Source organism: Manacus candei, unplaced genomic scaffold, assembly GCF_025592945.1.
Source record: "Manacus candei isolate 608988 ecotype Guabito, Panama unplaced genomic scaffold, ASM2559294v1 h1tg000003l, whole genome shotgun sequence".
Taxonomy (NCBI): domain Eukaryota; kingdom Metazoa; phylum Chordata; class Aves; order Passeriformes; family Pipridae; genus Manacus; species Manacus candei.
In genome coordinates, this window is record NW_026138051.1 from 11,011,252 (window position 1) to 11,028,859 (window position 17,608).

The 17,608-nt window shown below is 46.4% G+C and overlaps 1 protein-coding gene across 1 annotated transcript in view; it reads right to left on the minus strand.

Moving 5' to 3' along the window:
• The window catches only part of GPC3 (glypican 3), a 145,157-nt gene that overhangs the window by 25,689 nt on the left and 101,860 nt on the right, over positions 1-17,608 (minus strand). The window contains exon 7 of the mRNA XM_051784560.1: positions 1,256-1,409. Within this exon, the coding sequence (XP_051640520.1) occupies positions 1,256-1,409 (154 nt within the window). The remainder of the gene's footprint in view (positions 1-1,255; positions 1,410-17,608) is intronic.

A 17,608-nucleotide genomic window follows, 5' to 3' on the forward strand; every position in this document is an offset into this window, starting at 1 on the left:
ATCACCTGTATTTCTTTAACCTACACTTTGATATTTAGTTCTTGGATGAAATAAAGTATATTTTATTCTTCTCTGAATTCTGTATTTCTCTTTCAGACTTGGACTGGAGGACTTAAAAAGTCTTTTATTTCCCTTAGTCAATATTTGAATATATGTATTTTATGCACTTTACATAATGTGTCAATAATCTTTGATATAAGACTGGCATTTAATATTTCAGCTCTCACTTCATTAAGGATATTTTAATTATCCCAGACCAATGGAAGGGAATTTATAAACATCTGTGCTTCGTTTAGGAGCCCAAATTTGCCTCTTAAACTTCAAAGCTGTAAAGCTGATTTTATCCAGGTTCAGTTGTCTGGTCTCTCGAAGTGCACCACATAGCACTGAAACCAGCATTAATTGGGCCAGGCCTCTGGCCCACAGACCCATGTCCAGCACAGTCATCCACCTTGGACACAGCCTCTATCAGCCTGGTTTTGCTCACACAACCAAACCAGATGATGCTGCTGAGCTCCACAGAGCCAGGAGCAGGATGACAGTGGTTAGTGGGTTGAGGTGAAGGCACACACCAACAAGCATGTGTGACTGCCCAAGTCTCAGCTGGTCCTTTGCTTTCTCCTCCTGATGTGTGACCAGGGACTACTCATTAATAACACAGCCTCAAAGCACCAGGAGTGCCTCAGGGCAATTTTCAAAGCAACCAAAGACATGACTCATACTGGCAAGCAATGCAATTTCAGGCTCCTGAGCACCTAAATCACTTCTCCAAAATGAGCCTGAGTTATTTGCAAGAAATTACCACAGTTTTCTAAAGCCTAGATCAGAAATACCCATCATTTGCTGCAGTCAAGCAAGCCTTCCCAACTTTCTGATGCCCTCCAGAAAGCTGAAAGGCTCATCTCAAAGCTCATGACTGCAGGCTTGCATGAAGGAGAGAAGAAGGTGAGACTGGGACCTACATCAAGTTTGCAACTTGCCTCAAATCCTCTCCGATGAGTTGCCTGCAACACACCCCTGCAAAACCAACCTGGAAAAGCAGCAGCACTTCTTCTCCAGCTGCTGCCTCGGCTGCCACCGAGGTCAGCTGGCACAATGCTGGGAATCATCAGCCTCTGGGCCATGGCTGTGGAGGGCATTGGGGGTGTCTGCAGCAAGCAGACCTGCGCAGACCCCAGGGAGCAGCTCCCCACACCATGACCAAAACCTACAACACACAGAGGGGCAGCTGCTGTGGTACCACCATCCCCATCACCTGCTAAGAACCGGAGCTGGTTCCTCACTCGCAGCTCTCCATCCCCAGAGCCTCTGCCACAGTCATCTTCGTCGTCGCAGTCTCCGCTCTCCTCCTCCTCCTCCGGGGTTTTGCCTGGAGCTTTTCGGCGGGGCAAAGCCATCCCTCTGAGCAGCTGAAAGACACGAGGTGCCACAGTCATTCAGCTGCTTCCCTCCACCCTTCTTGCTGCTCCATCCTATGCTTGCAGGGGGACAGGGTGACAAGAGGGGCACAGGGCTCAGTGGAGTCAGGACAGTGGGACAAGACCCCAGTGCACTCCTTGTGCCAAAGCACTGATGAGCTCAGGTTCATTCACAGACAAAGGTGCACACAGAACCTCAATGAAAGAAACAAAAGGAGGAGGAAAATCCACACTGAGTCATTTTATGCCCTTCAGCTTCTGCCCCATGAGCATTGCATGAGCTACAGTGCATCAACCAGCCCTGAGAGACCCCAGTGTCATCAAAGCTCTGGGGTCACTACAAAACACGTGTCCAAAATTGGGCCAGATGGGGCAAAAAACCAGTACCAAGAGGTGCCTCTGTTCAGGGGATTCTCACTGCTTTCAGGGACTATCTTCCATATGACAAGTAACACACATGGCAGGAAATGGCAGATCTCTTGGGTCTTTATGGCACCCCACAAACATAACCTAAAAAATCTCATTCCTCACTCTTGAAGCACAAAGGGTGCTAATCAAAGTCTTTGGGATAGTCAAGTGACACAACTGAAAGCATCTTTTAAATGATGTTTTAAAGCTGAGTCCTAAGTAAGGGTAAGAGGTTGCACATCCCTGAGATGGGGACTCGAATGCCTCCCCTGAGCACAGGGTCAGGACTACTTTCCAAACACGGGTGGGAGCTCCCCACACTCCCATCACGGCACATGGAGGGATTAGACACATTTTAAGCTATCGGCTTCCTCTTCCTGCTGACTTTTCTGATTTTGTTGTTGCTGAAAGCAGCCAGCTATTTCATCATAAACCCAGATCCCCTTTGAAAAAGTGTGAGTCAGCCAGTTAATATATGCTGAAAATTTCTATCACTGCCACTCTGCTGTTAAAAGCCTTCTTGAATTTAATCTCAGGGCTAAAAAAAAATAATAATGCAAAGGATAAGTAACAGAGAAGGTATTGCAAAATGGGAGCTTTCCGCATACTTCAGGGGTTCAGTTAGTTCCATCTCTTGCAGCAATATGCATGCCTCGCAAGGCATTTTTTAATATCTGGAATCTAGGTTATATTTTTAAACTATTAAGCTAGCCTTAGAAAACAGTTTCTAAAATATTTATCTGCTGAAGTTTATACAGCCTTGGAGGAATGCTTTTGGCATCTGGCTCGCCCTGTCCACAGCACTGTCCACATACCTTAGTGTTTATATTACAGGAGCATAACCTAATGAAAAACAAATGGCTCCATGTGAGACCCCTTTGGGTTCCCCAGCTGCATCAAGCAATGCAGCAAACCTCTCCTTGGCACGTGCCAAAGCCTGCCCAGTGTGAGAACCATGCTGGGTCAGTCCCACATCCATGGTGGGCAGCAAAACGCAGCTCATCGCCCCAGAGATCACGGGGATGTGTTACCATGTCCTTCAACAGGCTTTGACTCAGGCTGTTTAAGTTCACTTTTCAGGAATTTTGTTTTGTTTAGACATTTACAGGCCTCTCCAGAACCTAGTGTAATCATGAAAAAATGACAAACAAACGAAAGGGCAAGTGCAGTGCTGGGGTAGCAGGAGAAAGGCCTCGCACAGGAAGAGAACATGCCCAGCACTCGAGCCTTTAGACCATCCCTTGGACTTCTTCAAAGGAATCCCCATATAGCAGCAGTCCTCAGCACAGAGTACCTCAGCTCAAGGTGAATGAGGGTCTCCCTCATGCAGCAGCTAATTACCACACACACCAATTCAAATCCATCACTAAAAAACCAAGCCCATCACTAAAACCCCAAGCCCATCATGGTAGAAGGGACCACAGCCACTCAGCAGCAGGATGCTCACTCCTCTGCAGGATGCTTGTTCCTCCACATCCAAGGCACAGAGTAAGCCAGACGGGACCCCACCATGCAGCCCAGCGGCACAACTTTCATGACTTACCCAAAAAAGCAGAGGAACTTTCTGGCGGAGAAAATTAAGCTTTGGGATATTTTCAGATTTAATAAGCTCAGCAGGGGGCAGGGGAAAATCAAGGCTTTTCAATTGTGTCTTTTCAAAAATTAAAATAACTGAGCATTTCTTGTATAACTACTTTTTTTTCCTTGGCATGCCATAAATTAGCAGCTTAATTTCTCTGCCTTCGTAGGCACAATAAAAGAGGAACTTTCTGAGAAACATCACGCAGGCCCTGACTTTGGATCGAGTGAACGTGACATCCCTGTGCCACGCTGCTCTTTCCTGTTCCAGGAGAAAAGCTCCATCCTCAGCCATGTACTCCCTCCCCAACTGCTGACAACCACAGGGAGGTTCAATTAGTCAAATTTCACAGCTGGCTCTGGGACAAACAAAGCTTATGACACAAAACTACTGTAACAGTAAGCAAGAGACCAGGCATGGGGTGGGAATCCCACCTCGCTCCGTTGGCACATCCAGGCTTAGGAATGCTGCTGAATGTCTCAGCTTCGTCCGGAGCAGCAGCCATAGTCCCACTCATCAACCATTCCACAATCTCCCTGATGGTCTGCACGTTTTATGAAATTATATTTGGTGGGCTGAACATAGATTCCCCATCCTTAAATAGCAAGCAGAGCTGACTGTACCCTAACATTATGGTTTATTCATGTCCTGTGGTTTGAAGTCCATGGTAAAAGGCAGGAAAATACAGAGTCTGGTGATCACTAAAGTAGTATGTAACAGTGAGATAGTTTTAACTTAATCACAATTCACCCAGCTGTAAGAGTTTACTGTCATATCTACTCTTCTTTGCTAAACCATAATGGCAAAACTACAGGGTAACGTACCCAGTGTAAACTAGAGCTCTCATTGTGGGAGTCTGGGTGCACACACCTCCGAGGGGTCTGCAGGGCATTCATCTTCCATCTGTACAACCACCACAGCAAGAAACTTCCTTTGCTCCTGACTACAGGTTCTAATGGATAAGATGTCCCTCAGCTTTATTTCCAATGTCATCCCTTTTAAACCATGACCCTCTGGATGGGTAGGGCGGGCAGTGCCAGGGCACTGGCACGAGGGACTCCAAGGGACACTGGGCAGCCACATCTGGTCTCCATACACACTCGTCTTGTCTTGTGGTCTCCCCACAGCTTAAAAAACAAGGCAGAGGGGAACGGTGCGCTGAGCTTTCCTGCAAGGAAAGCTCCCCAGGGCATCCCAGCATGATTTACACAATTATTCATAACTGTACAGTGACCAGACAAAAACAGATGCAGCAACGCAGGGTAATGACTCAGCTGGACTTGGACGGGCCACCGTATGTTGAAATCTTTTTAACTCCTCATTCTTTACAACTGCTTTACTCAGAGCTCACCATCTCACCAGCCCACTAAGCCACCTGGTCTTGTTTTTCCAATTTTAACACAAACAATGGGAGCTGCAATATACTTTTTATCATTAATCTCCCATCTCGGAAAAGAACTCAGCATCGTGTTTCTTGGACTGCACTTTAATAGCTGTTTTCTCTGTTCAGAAACTAAGCCTGTGGTATTGCAAATATCAATTTGAGCAATACCCAAAATTGTGCCCACAAATTCAGATTAAATACTGTCAGCAAGCTACAAGCACTGTGCTCCTTTAGGGCAAAAATCATCCCTTTCAACACACTTCAAAAATATGTAAAGTAAAGAGAACAGCCAAAGAGATTATTATGGGGAAATAGAAGACTTTTAGAAAAACATTTAATTCCTTCATGAGTTTAGGGGAGAAGCCTGATTGATATTTGTAATCTTTTGGTGGACAGAGCTGTCATTTAATTTAGCTTGCATGACTGAAAGAATTTAACAAAAAGTGTTCCATAGAGTTTTGCTGAAATTCTTTGCATGTTTTTAGTAAGCCTCTGGAATACGATCAAACCTAAAAAGCTGGAGAGGATGGAGACTGAACTTGCAGCTAAAATAATATTAAAATTGTAATATATGCTTAATAATCAAGTATTCACATACAGCAGAAAAAGTGCCTCAGTGCAGAAATTACTCTGGATCCTCAGTCGTGTTATCCATGTGCTGCTTGGCATCAAGAAAGGAATCCTGGGAACTGAACCCAGCAGTGAAAACCAACCCCTGGCTCTGCTAGAAACCTTCCAAAACTCAACCAAACCCACCAACTCATGACTACCTGCAAGATCTGGGATGCCTTCCTACAGAAGCCTCGTAAGGAAGAGTTTTGGAGGAGCAAAGGTGTTATTTCCCCTTTCATCACTCCAGCTCCACACTTCGGCCGCACACTTACAGGTACAGGACACAGGTCCCATGGTACTTCCCACACAACTCCCAAGATTCGCAACAGGTCAGGTTTTTCTATTTTAAATTCCAGCCTGCTGAAAACATGGGGTTTTGAGGGAGAAAAACTAGATCTTACGGGCAATCCTGACCTTGAAATCTGCAATACCAAATAATTTACGTGTGGCTTTTAAATCAGGGCAGCATCATGGGAAACGTGCAGATTTTCACACGATACTGTTCCCTGTTAACAGCTCATTACAATCTACAGAAGTATATTCCCATTATGAAATACAGCTGGGGTTGTTTTGCTTACGAAGGTCATTATCTGATCACAGGCAAGAATCGGGGAAAGGAACCCATTTTATAAGGCTGAAGTTGTGGACTTTTTGAAAACTCATGTGTTTTGAATTTGGTGGCCTGATCATACACAACCATGCACCAGCAGAATTGATTCTCTCCACTTCCTCTGCTTATTAGCCCTGGAAATAGCATGGAAAAAATTATCTTTTATTAGCAAATACTTTCTTTATTATTGAACCAACCCTCATGAGATCTGTTGGTGCCCTTCATGCCACATTCCTATTTCGCAGCTCTGTTTGGTTTATCCATTCTATGGACAGGGGCCTTGGTGGCACAGAAGCATGCACCAACACAAACCCAGTGCAACATCAACAGCATCAATTTTTTGGTTGCTTCTTTCCAAGCTACAGAGAGCTTTCCCCCTCTTGGGTGGCAATGAAATGCAACAAATATTACAGAAAAACTCAATGTTCCCTGGCACCCAGCACCAAACTCCGTTTAAAAATAAAGATATTTAAAACTTTAAAAGTATCTGTAAATAGCAGGATCTGTACTTCTGTCTTGCACAAGCAAACACATGTGCCTGTGCTCACAGGCAGGCATCACTGCTCTTCTGTACACAATGTTAGCCCATGGACAGAAGAGCCTGTTTTGGCAGAAGAACACATGAACTGTGGTTTCCTTATGGCCCTTCCAGTTGGATGCACCTTGGCAGCAGAGACATGGCAGAGAAGAAACCTGTTCCTAATTGAACTCCTATTTCAAGCTCAGCAGAACAAAGCGTGATCACTAATCAAATGTTAATAAAGTGGAAGCAGGCTCTGGAGCTGCAAAAGTAATTTTCAGTGCTTGGAAAAATTATGAGTTGGACATGTTGGCTGTTTTATCAGCTGCTCTAAAAGACAATCCTGCATTTTCCCATGCTGTTTCCTTGGAGTCATCACAGGTTTTGTGCTGCTGGAGCTGAACTCAGCAGACCAAGCCCCAGGGAGCACCTCCTGCCTGCTCTGGGCAAGGGACAGCCCTGGGGTTCCCTCCCCACACACTGCTTTTGGGACATTACTGCTCTTGGGCTCCACACCAACCCATGGCGATGAGTGCCAAAAGTTGTGAACCATAGCTCTGAATTTATACTGGGGCTCCTTAGCCATAAAAATGTTTAGCACTCAACCACCATCTCCTGGAACAGGAAAAATCCCTACCATGCATCACTTGGGGTCTATCAGCACAGCAGGACCCACTTTACTGTCTTCACAGGCTGCAGAGGAGATGCTCTCAGCTGCCAGTAAATCAGTTTTCCTGGTCACTCTCCTGATAGCACAAAGAAGCTGGTGACAGCCGTGAATTATTGACCAAAGAGTGGCCCTACTTTATGGATCATCAGCTTAATTCCAGATTAGCTATCCAAACTGACAACATCCCTATGGGTAAAGGAAGACAGATAAAGATGCCTAAGAGGTGGCAGTAATTAACACGAGTCAGCACCGGACAGTAAATCTCTTTCAGCAGCAGAAGGGGCTGCCAAGGCATTATGGATTGCTCTGGTTTGGTGAGGGCAGGCTGATGCCTGGGACAAGATGTTCCTGCAGGCTCAGAGGTTAAGCCCTGGCTGGCACCACGGCAGAGCAACGGGCTCCTGCCTGCTGTCCCCCAGGCAGGGGAGGTGTCACTTCCCCAGCCTGAACAAACGCCCATTCATCACGGGGCACATGTGAAAAAGAGATTACTCAGGCTTTATGATCAGCTCATTCACCTTATATCCAGTTCCTTCCCCTTCCACCCCCAGCTATTTATGGCTTGTTTTTATGCAGCAGTAGGAAGCAACAGGACAGTGAGGGTGCCAAGCAGGGCTGAGGGGTCCAGCCCAGCCTGAGGGCACCTGGGCAGTTCCCATCTGCTTCTGGCTCATCCCCTGAGTCCCACATCAATGGCAATGCTGGAGAAATGCTGCTTTCTTCTTTAAGCTGCTACAACCCCTTCTGTTCCTTTGCATTTTCAAGCCCAAGCTATTGCTGGCCCTTCAGCATTCCCTTCCTACATCTACCTCCACCAAACACAGACATCTCTGAAACTCCAAAAACCCAGCCATTAGACCAATCATCTGACATGTGGTTGGACTAGGCAGTAGATAACACTTTCAGCACCTTGCTGGACTCTGTCAGAATTAGAAAGATTTCCATGAGCTACCACTTCACTGGAAGCAACACAGGAATGCATCCATTTACTGCAAACACCCTTTGCCAGCTCTTCACTTTGCCTGAGCTGATCTGCATCATTTCCTCAGTCCTAGTCTCTTCCACAGGGCTCATAACTGCTCCAGATATGGTGTTACTCCTGCCAGAGCACCTCCTGAGGACATCTGGTGCACAACCCAGGAAACCTGTAGCTCGATAAAGGGGAGCAGAATGCCAAGTTAAAACTGTGGGTTCACTTTCAAACCTGCACCAGGTAAAGAGCTGGTATTTTAAGACCACTTGGGCTTTCAGATTGCATGGAAAAATTACATAAGGAAAGAAAGTCACCAAGAGAGCAGTCCCCACCAGGCACATTAACCACTCACGCCTGTCAGTGGTGGAAAAGGCATTGCAAAGATGCTTCCTTCCTTGCTACCTGCAAGGGCTATCTGCCTTGTCCCCTTTCCTTGTCCACACCTTCCTTTCTCTGGCATCACAGCCCTGCTCCTTCTCCCCACAAAGTTTCTCAATCTCCTTCCAGTAGCCCCAGCTGCCTTCCCCTCTCCTTTCCACCTGCTCTGCGTCGCTAGACATGAAAACCTGGACCAATTTCTCCACCTCTCAAGCAGGCACCCCTCGGGGGGTTGGCAACTGAGTGAAGGAGGGGTGTGAGAACCTACGTGGGCCAGGGCCCATCACTGCTATTATCTATATTTTCCATATGTTTAGTTACATTGGAGCAGAGCCCTGCTCTGCCATCTAAACACCACTCAGGAAGGCCCAAAGCGCACGTCACCAGAAGACAGAACATGAGACAACAAGCAAAGTAAGAGCACAAGGAACAAGAAGACAACATGGCTAGAGGTGGAGCAATCAACCACCTCATTGCCATCACGTCCTTCAGGCATCTGAGCAGGGGTGGCCTGGGCAGAAGATGCCCTAGATGCAAGAGCATCCAGAAGGACATGTAGGTATCACACCACATTGAGCCATCTGCTAAAACAGCCCCAGGTTTCTGTAGAGGGAGACCAGTGTGACCCAGGCAGGGAGTGCAGCAGCCAGTGGGTCCTGCAGCCTCTTCCCTGCCCAGCTCAGCCCAGCCCAGGCTGGGAGATTTCCTCTTGGCTCAGGCTCCGGCACACGTGGCGGCTTCCAGTTGTCAGCAACGTCTGCTGGGAGACAAACATCTCGTCCTTGGCACCAGGTAGGAAGCAGCAAGCTGAGAGCTGTGCCGGGAGGATTTTTTTTCCTCCTCTTCACCTTCTGCAACACAAACGAGAGGCAAATCCCTGCCCCAGCCACTTCCCTTTTCCCTTAAAAGCTCCCAGTGGAGAGGGACTTCTCAAATCATGTATTTTTGTGCATAGTGTTGTGTTGCACAGAGATTTCTGCCAGAACAGCAGCCCAAGTCACGCTGGCTGCATCCTGCCCTCAGGAGCTTTCCAAGCTTTACTTTTGCATTTGCTTCACCTCAAGGCACTGGAAGCCCAAAAAGCAACTGCAAGCAGTTCTGATGGATGTCCCCAGGTCTGCAGAGCTGTCACAGGGAACTGAACAGCCGCCTCATAAGCCACTTACCTCCCATCAGACAAGACAACCCCAGTGCGGGGTTAATTACTGAGCTATTGATTTCAGCAGAGACTAAAATCAGACAGGAGGAGGAGAACTCCATGGCAGACACCCCCAAACCTGTTAGCTAGGGAGGATTGAGCAGCTGGTCTCTAATTAATGGCTGGGCTGGCTCCTGGGCCACGTCTCAGCTCTCCTCTGCATTCAGAGCATGGATGCTGCTTGCTAAAACCCAAAAAATGTCACAGACACAGCTTTTCCTGTGTCAATATTGGCACCTAGGATAGATCTACCAACAGGATAAGGAACCAACCATCCAGGCTCAGGCACTGCTGATACACTAGGGTGCAACTCATCACTGATACTGAATGTACCCAACAGCAACTGACCCTGCAAGGCTCAGGCCTCTGGAGCTGCAGGCAGGAGGTAAGAGGAGCCCTGCCCAGGATGGTTCTCCCACACACAGATGCACAGACGCCAACTGAGCAGCTGAAGCAACTCAGTGTTTAAATTAGGTTCAAAGCTGGTGACTTTATACCCTCCCCCAGTGAGACTCAACACTCATAGAGGAAGCCCAGAAGAGCACCTATATGAGTCTCACCCTCAGCAATTAGATGCTTATGAAAAGGTCAGTAAACTCCTTCCCCGCTCACAGGCAGGAGGCATTCAAGGGATCCTGCCAAAAATAAAAACTAACTTCCTGCCCATCACAATATTTGTTGATGGCTCGAACACCCACCCTGTGCCAGCTGCCTCCCATCCCCCTGCTAACTGTGCTGCACAGGGGAGCATTTTCTTACATGTGTCCCCAGAAAGGCCAACCAAGCACATTTTCTTCTCTTAAATATCTCTCCCTAGCAATACAGCCAAGTGAGACCATAGGCAACAAATCCTGTTGCAACCTAAAGTTCCCTCTTTGCTCTCAGTTTGATGTGCCGCAAGGGCCATCTCTCATCACATGGGCTCCAACAGCACAAGCACTAAAATGCAACCCAGCCTCTGCAGCCAGTTACATGTCAAAACCAAGGTAAGAAGTTTAATGAGCAACAGCATCAACTGAGAGCCCTCCTGAGCCATGAGGGGTATTCAGACCTGCCCCAACACAGACAGGTCAATGTCTGACTGGGGATGGGGTTTGCCAGTACAGAAACCTGCCTCATTACAGACATCTGCTTCATCAGCAGGATAACAAAAGGAGCGAGATCACAAATTATTCATTATTTAAAATGAATGAAACCTCTTGCACTTTCTGACGGCAGCACAGTTTGCATGAAAGCTGCAGTGGTCTGTGCCAGCCACTGCCTCCTGTGGCCACTGAAGTGGGACAGAGCATCAGGAGAAGTCCCAGGAGAAGCCAAACCAAAGCTATAAAAAAAGGGACCACCCTTTCCTAGAGCAGGATGAAACAGCATGAAGCTGTGTCAGGGGAGGTTTAGGTTAAATATTAGAAAAAGGTTGGGCACTGGAACAGGCTCCCCAGGCAAGTAATCACAGCACCAAGCCTGACAGAGCTCAAGAAGTATTTGGACAATACTCTCAGGCACAGGGTGTGATTCTTGGGATTGTCCTGTGAAGGGTCAGCAGTTGGACTCTATAATCCTTCTGGGTCCCTTCCAACTCAGGATATCCTGAAATTCTGTTCTAGGATTGCTGAATGAGGTGTAGGTCCGATGCACCTCCTGCTTCAGACCAGGGAAACCCTGGTGACACTTGTTGCAAGAACAAAGCTGCTGAGAGCATAAGATGAACTGCTTCAGCCAGCTAAATGCCTTGCTGCACACAGTAGTAAGACACCTTGCAATGCCATTCCCACCCAAAAGATGCCAAACCAACTAATGCTTTTGGTTCTTTCAATATACAACACACACAAACCCAGAGCAATCTGAGCAGGCAGGATCTAGAAGGACTCCCCCACTCCCCCATCTACAGCTGGTGGTGTGGACCAGATACAAATTAAGACCTCTGGGAATAAAAACACGCCACAAATGTGCTTTGTTCCCACTGCAGACATAGTCCTTTGGTAGAGTGGCAGAATTGCACTGGGGAAATCCCCAGCTCTAGCCTTCTCAGCACGTGAAGCAGCTTGGGATGGAGTGGGAATCTCACAGGGATTTGGGCTCACAGCTGCACTGCCTGCACACCATGCCACAACTGGGCACCACACTCCCACAGCACAGCCCAGGGGGTTGCAGAGGGGACTTCCCACTGGAGCTGGCCCTCTCTGCCCACAGTGGGTCTGACAGCACTGCCTTTTTCTCCTGTCCCCTGAGAACATCATGGCCAAGCAATCTTACACGACCTCAGTCTAGAATCAAAAGTAGCATTATTGCTAATGAGGCTTTTTCATGGGAACAAAAGCAGTTGGATTTGTTTTTTGGCCAAGAAGACAACAGGTTACCTTCTGGACGATGAAGATTAGCTCTCTGAATCCCAATCCCTTCTCAGTCTGGACCACATTATAAAAACTTTGATGTTAAGTCAAATTTTGGAGAAAAACATGAGAAAACTACCAATCAACTAACACCAGAGAGCTGCATCCTTTATTAATGGGACCATCAGGGAGGACACCTACCTCAGACATCTACTGATTAAATTACAGCCTGAGTTACAGCACAGGCGACACTTGATACAATTAATGAGGCCCAGAATAACTGTAATTAACTGTTAATCTGGTATCAACAGCTCCAGTTACACTGGGTTTTGCTGCACAAGGACTCCTTCAGGTTTGTTTCCTTCAAAACAGGATAAACTCCAGCACTGGTACAGGATATCTGGTGTTTGTTTTAAGGCATCGCTGTGCTTCAGCTGCATGTTTTGGACACAAAAGCAAATGAATCCCCTTTAAAGGTGTTCATTTGTTTTTTTCTCCAGCTGATTTCCACAGCATTGTTTGGAGGCTGGTCCCTGCAGGACACACCTGAGGCACCTGCCTCCCTGCAGGAGCTGAAGCCACAGGGACAAAGTTGAATCCCTTCTCATGCATAAGACGAGGGCAACCAGGGAATTTCAGGGAAGGAGAGTGATAAAATGCTATTTATGTTACCCAAAGGTTATGGATGCCAGACAATAAACTGGTGTGGAAACCAGCCAAAACTGCTACCCATCCAAGCTCAGCCCCAGCAGCTTCCTGGTCTTGCAGAGAAAAGCCAAGGAGATGGATGTTAGGCATTGGAATAAGTTCCCCAGGAAAGCAGTGGAGTCACCATGCCTGGAAGAGTTCAAAAGGTGTGTAGATGTGGCACTTGAGGACATGGTTTAGCAGTGAACATGGCAGTGATGGGTTAATTCTCTGGAATTGGGGTAGGTGGGATTAGCAAAAAGGAAGCACAGCTGAGATATTCCTTTCCATAGTGATAAAGGAGATACATGGCTTCACACAGGAATGCACCTTTCCCAGTCCTCCCATGTGTGTTCCTGAAATTCACTGCCAGGGAAAGGCCAAATGAAAGTAAGAAGGACAAGAAAACAGTGAATCTTGTCTCAAGAATGGCAGCTCTGGAGTCCCATTATTTACCCCCCCAAAAAAAGGATTGTATGGCTGTGGACCAAAGGATTTGGGTGTGCTGAGGAAAAGCCTACAATAAATTACTGAACTGTCTGATGTGAGGACTTTTGATACTGCCAGGTGTTTTGGCACCAACATCAGCAAAACCAACAGGTCAGTAACAGACAGGGTTTGCTGGGTTTCCACAGCACACAGGAGATGCTCAGGCCCTCAGCACAGATTCACTGTCACTTCAGCAGTACCTGAAAAGTGCCTATTTGCTGCCCTTTCCTTACTGAAAATAGAAAATATCTCACATTCCACAGAAAATGTCACTGCACAGCGTGGATCTTAATTGTGCACCCCTCACACTCCCTCTGTGTCGGGCAAGATCATGGTTAAAACAGGCAACAAACTCCAGCAAACACAGCCCAGGATACAACTCTGTTTGAAAACAGGCATGCAAACACAGCAGGTCCAAACAATCTCTGGCTGTTAGAGAAAACTCTTTTGGGTGACCTGTGGATACAGCATTCCCACAACAACCCTGATAAAGCCCAGAGGTTTGTGACAGGTCCCGGGCAATATCTGGTGTGGGCAGACACCGGCTCTTCCTGAAGAGGGGAAGGAGGGGTTTGGGCTTGAAAAGCCACCCTACAGTAAGATACCTCCAAATTTAATTATGTTCTCATTACCAAGGGTCACACATCCCCTGATTTAACTGCCCTGGCAAAATCCTGTCAATACCACTTGCACAGAGTGGGAGAGCATTTACCCAGCACGTTAATGGGAGCTGGGGCACAGCTAAAAGGATGATGGAATTAGTATTTAAATACCAGGCCTAGACTTGGTGGAGCTGCAGATTACTTTGTGTAGTAAAGAAGAATTAACTGATCCATTCCAAAATGCATTTATCATTAAAATAAAAATCTTCTGTCATTTTATTTAATAGCCTTAGTAAGAAATAATTGCAATGTCTGGTTGCTTTTCAACAACATGTGGTTTTAATATTTTAATTGTTACAAACTGTTTAATAATGGTGAACAAAAGGCATGTCCAAGTAATTATTGTATTTATTAACATTTCTTTTGAGGACTTGATAGATTATATTGCACACATACAGCACTTCAGACATTGTAGTGTTAACTTATTAAATTTAAAGGTGGAAAAGGAGCCAGAAGTGACTTGCTTTGGTGCAATTTAAATATTGTGTTTTCAAGTGATTAGTGTTGTGCATCACATTATTCAACAATCTGGAAGTGTGCACATTTTTCTAATTATTATGCAGCTTCATCTGATCAGGGAATTAAAATACAGTGGGAATAATAAACCTCAGAGAGCCTAGCAGGCACAGGGAAACGCTGTTCCACCAAATCCGTCAAAGTCATGGATTTTTCTGACGGGGAAATAAATTCCTGAAAAGTCTCCACCTCACCAGGCTCTCCCATAATAAACTTCATAGTTTTCCCTACTCTGAGCCACCCAGGTCAGGGTCTGGTGAGGTGGGTTCCCAGGACCTCATGCCTCCCCTGGGAGCACCCACGGCCACCCCGAGCTGCCCCCTGCCCTGAGAGCCCCCACTGCACCACTCGGCAGCCTGGTTGCAGGTTTCCTGTATGCCCCGAGCAGGATCTGGGTCCCTTTGCCTCCCCAAGCATCATTCCCCCATGGCAGGGTGAGACCCTCCTCTCTGGTCCCCAGCGCTCCACCACACTCTGTATTTTAAGCAAAGGGGTTGCAAGGGACTCTCAGGCACAAGGGCACCACACCGTTCCCAGGCCTATTTTGTTTACATTTGATTCAATCAAGTTGTGGCCTTTTGGCCTCTTTCCAAATTAACTTCTGGGTGACCTCCACCATGCCCTCTCCCAGCAGCCAGGCCGCCGGGAAACAGCCCATTAAACCTACAAACAAATACAGGACATATTGGTTGATCAAATCAGCTTCAAACACAGCTCTGGAAACGCCTGGCCTGTGCTTTTAATGCGAACTTCAAGTCTATTTTATCTTCGGTCATTCGCACCTCTGAGCCTCCTGGCTTTTTTTTTTTTTTGTTTTTCCCTTCCAGCTATAGCTCTGTGTTTTACTGCCTCATAAAATTTCTAAATTTTGTTCTCATCCTCCTGCAAACCCTGAGAAGAGCAATGTGAGGGTCTCTCACGTGGGGCTCACCACAGGGCCCAGGTCTTTACACCGAGCACACAAAAAAAGGCAGCAAGACCCTCGTTGGGGGAACAGCTGCAATATTCCAAAAAGTTGTGTCTTCCCTGTATTTCCAAGGAAATAAATCAAAGGGAGTTTCTCAGGGTCTGTGAAAGCATATTGCCTGGATTCCCATCCCCAAAGGGTTTATTTTTTCAAGAGCTTATATGGTAGTTAGATTTCTGGCTAGAGAATATGCAATATGATAAAAACACAGTCCCTATATGGGGCAATAAATTACAGATTGTTTGATGTGGAAACCAAAGAACTGTCAAACTCCAGTATATCTAAAAAATTCTAAATGAGCCCTTAACTCGAGTGTCTGGAAATGTACAGTATGTTTCCAGGCCATTCAATTTTGTAAAGACATATCTCCCCCATTTAAGTTTCCTTTTATGGATTTTAGTATTAATTTTTGGTGTGGTCGTTCCCTCCTTTTGTTAAAAAATTGTGCTCTTCCTCCTCGAGACAGTACTATGATAAACACCAGGATTTAACTAAATATAAACAGGGATTGGAACTGGGCACAAGCTAAAAGAGGTAACTGCATTAAGGATGGGGTAAAGCATCTGCTGCAGTGGTGTCAGAGCCCCATAGGCACTGCAGAGGGCACAAAAGCCACCTCAGAACAGACATGCACAGGAAGGAAGACCAAGAGTGTCATATCAGCAAATTTGGTGCTGCAGATTCCTGCTTTATCCTCACACCAGCATCACTCAGGTCCACTCTCCAGAGCCTTTCATAGAGGAGGATGATCAATAGGAGGTCACCAGTGTGGCAGAGCTCCCAGGCTGTGGGGCATAGGACACCACAGCCCCCACCTCCATGTTTATCTCTTAAAACTTGAAGCTCTTACCCATCTGTCAGCCATCCAAATGCCTCCCCGTAGTGGGAGGAAAATTGCATGACCAGAGGAAATAGCTCACCTCGCACACAGCTTTCTGCCTAGGGATGGTACCGAGTCACAAAAAAACTGAGCAAGACCTTGCGCTGACACTGAACAACCTTTCAGTTTCAATATACTTTTACGTGTGGGATGAGTGAAAACCCTTCCAGCTAGAAACAGACCCCATCCACTCTGGGAAATAAAAGTTAGGAACCAATTCCAACTCATTTTCCTGAAGGTGACCCTTAGCCTCCCAGCTGAGATAACAATGCTAATATTTATGGATGGGCTGTTCATGCCTCTGGGCACACAACAAAAATAACTCAAATCAAAACTTGGTAGACATCTAACAGAACTGGGGGGAAAAAAATTCTACTTCCAATATGGCAATAATAAACCATCTCAACCACCAATATATGAAAAATAGCATCAGCCACAATCACACATTTGGGTGAAACGAAAATGGTCTGATGTAATGAATTGGCATCACTGAGGGGGACTCATCCAGAAAGGGCTGACTTGAGACAGGAACACTACTCAGGCACTGTGCTTTATTCATTTATTTAGTTCAGCTTGATAGAAGGTGCTCAAACGAAAAAAAAATCAATCTGGGAAACTTTCACTTCCCCTTCTCTCTCGGTTAAGTTTTCTATACTCCTTTCAGTTCCCACAGGTTTAATTCTAATGCACAAACCCCATTCTCCTTTCAAACTGCAAATGTTTGATGAGAATCTCTCATGTGTATGTGTGCACATTTACCCAGATTTGGTTTGAGGAGACATGAACTAAAGAACAAGCATGATTTCTACACACAACACATTCGCCAAACTCAAGCAAGCTCGAAAACGTGGCGAACTGCTGAAAGCAGACATTTTCAGCAGTGTGAGCAGCCTGGAATAGAGCAAAGCCAAGTCATCAGCAAATTACAGACATTTTAGCAAAAATCTACAAGTAAAAGCAAAAGCTCTGGGACTCTACGAAAATTGCACCAACTAGCATGGTTCCTGAGTCTGCCCACACCCACAAAATCCAGGCTGCATCTCTAACAACACACTGTGAGGAAGCCACAACATTGCACTATATTCCTAATTTATGGGTAGTCACATGGAGAATCCAGTTTACAGCTCTGAGCACTACAAAGACACTCTTTTCCCCCAAAAATCCTGGATATTGGAAAATCCTTAAAAGCCACTGTTGGCTTGAGCTTGGTGGATAAGGAGATTTTCACCCCACCCCAGCTCAGGAGTCCCCACTGCTTCACAAATCTGAAGCCAACACCTGAAAAACACAACTGTAATTCATCCAGAGCTGCGGCTCCTTCCACATT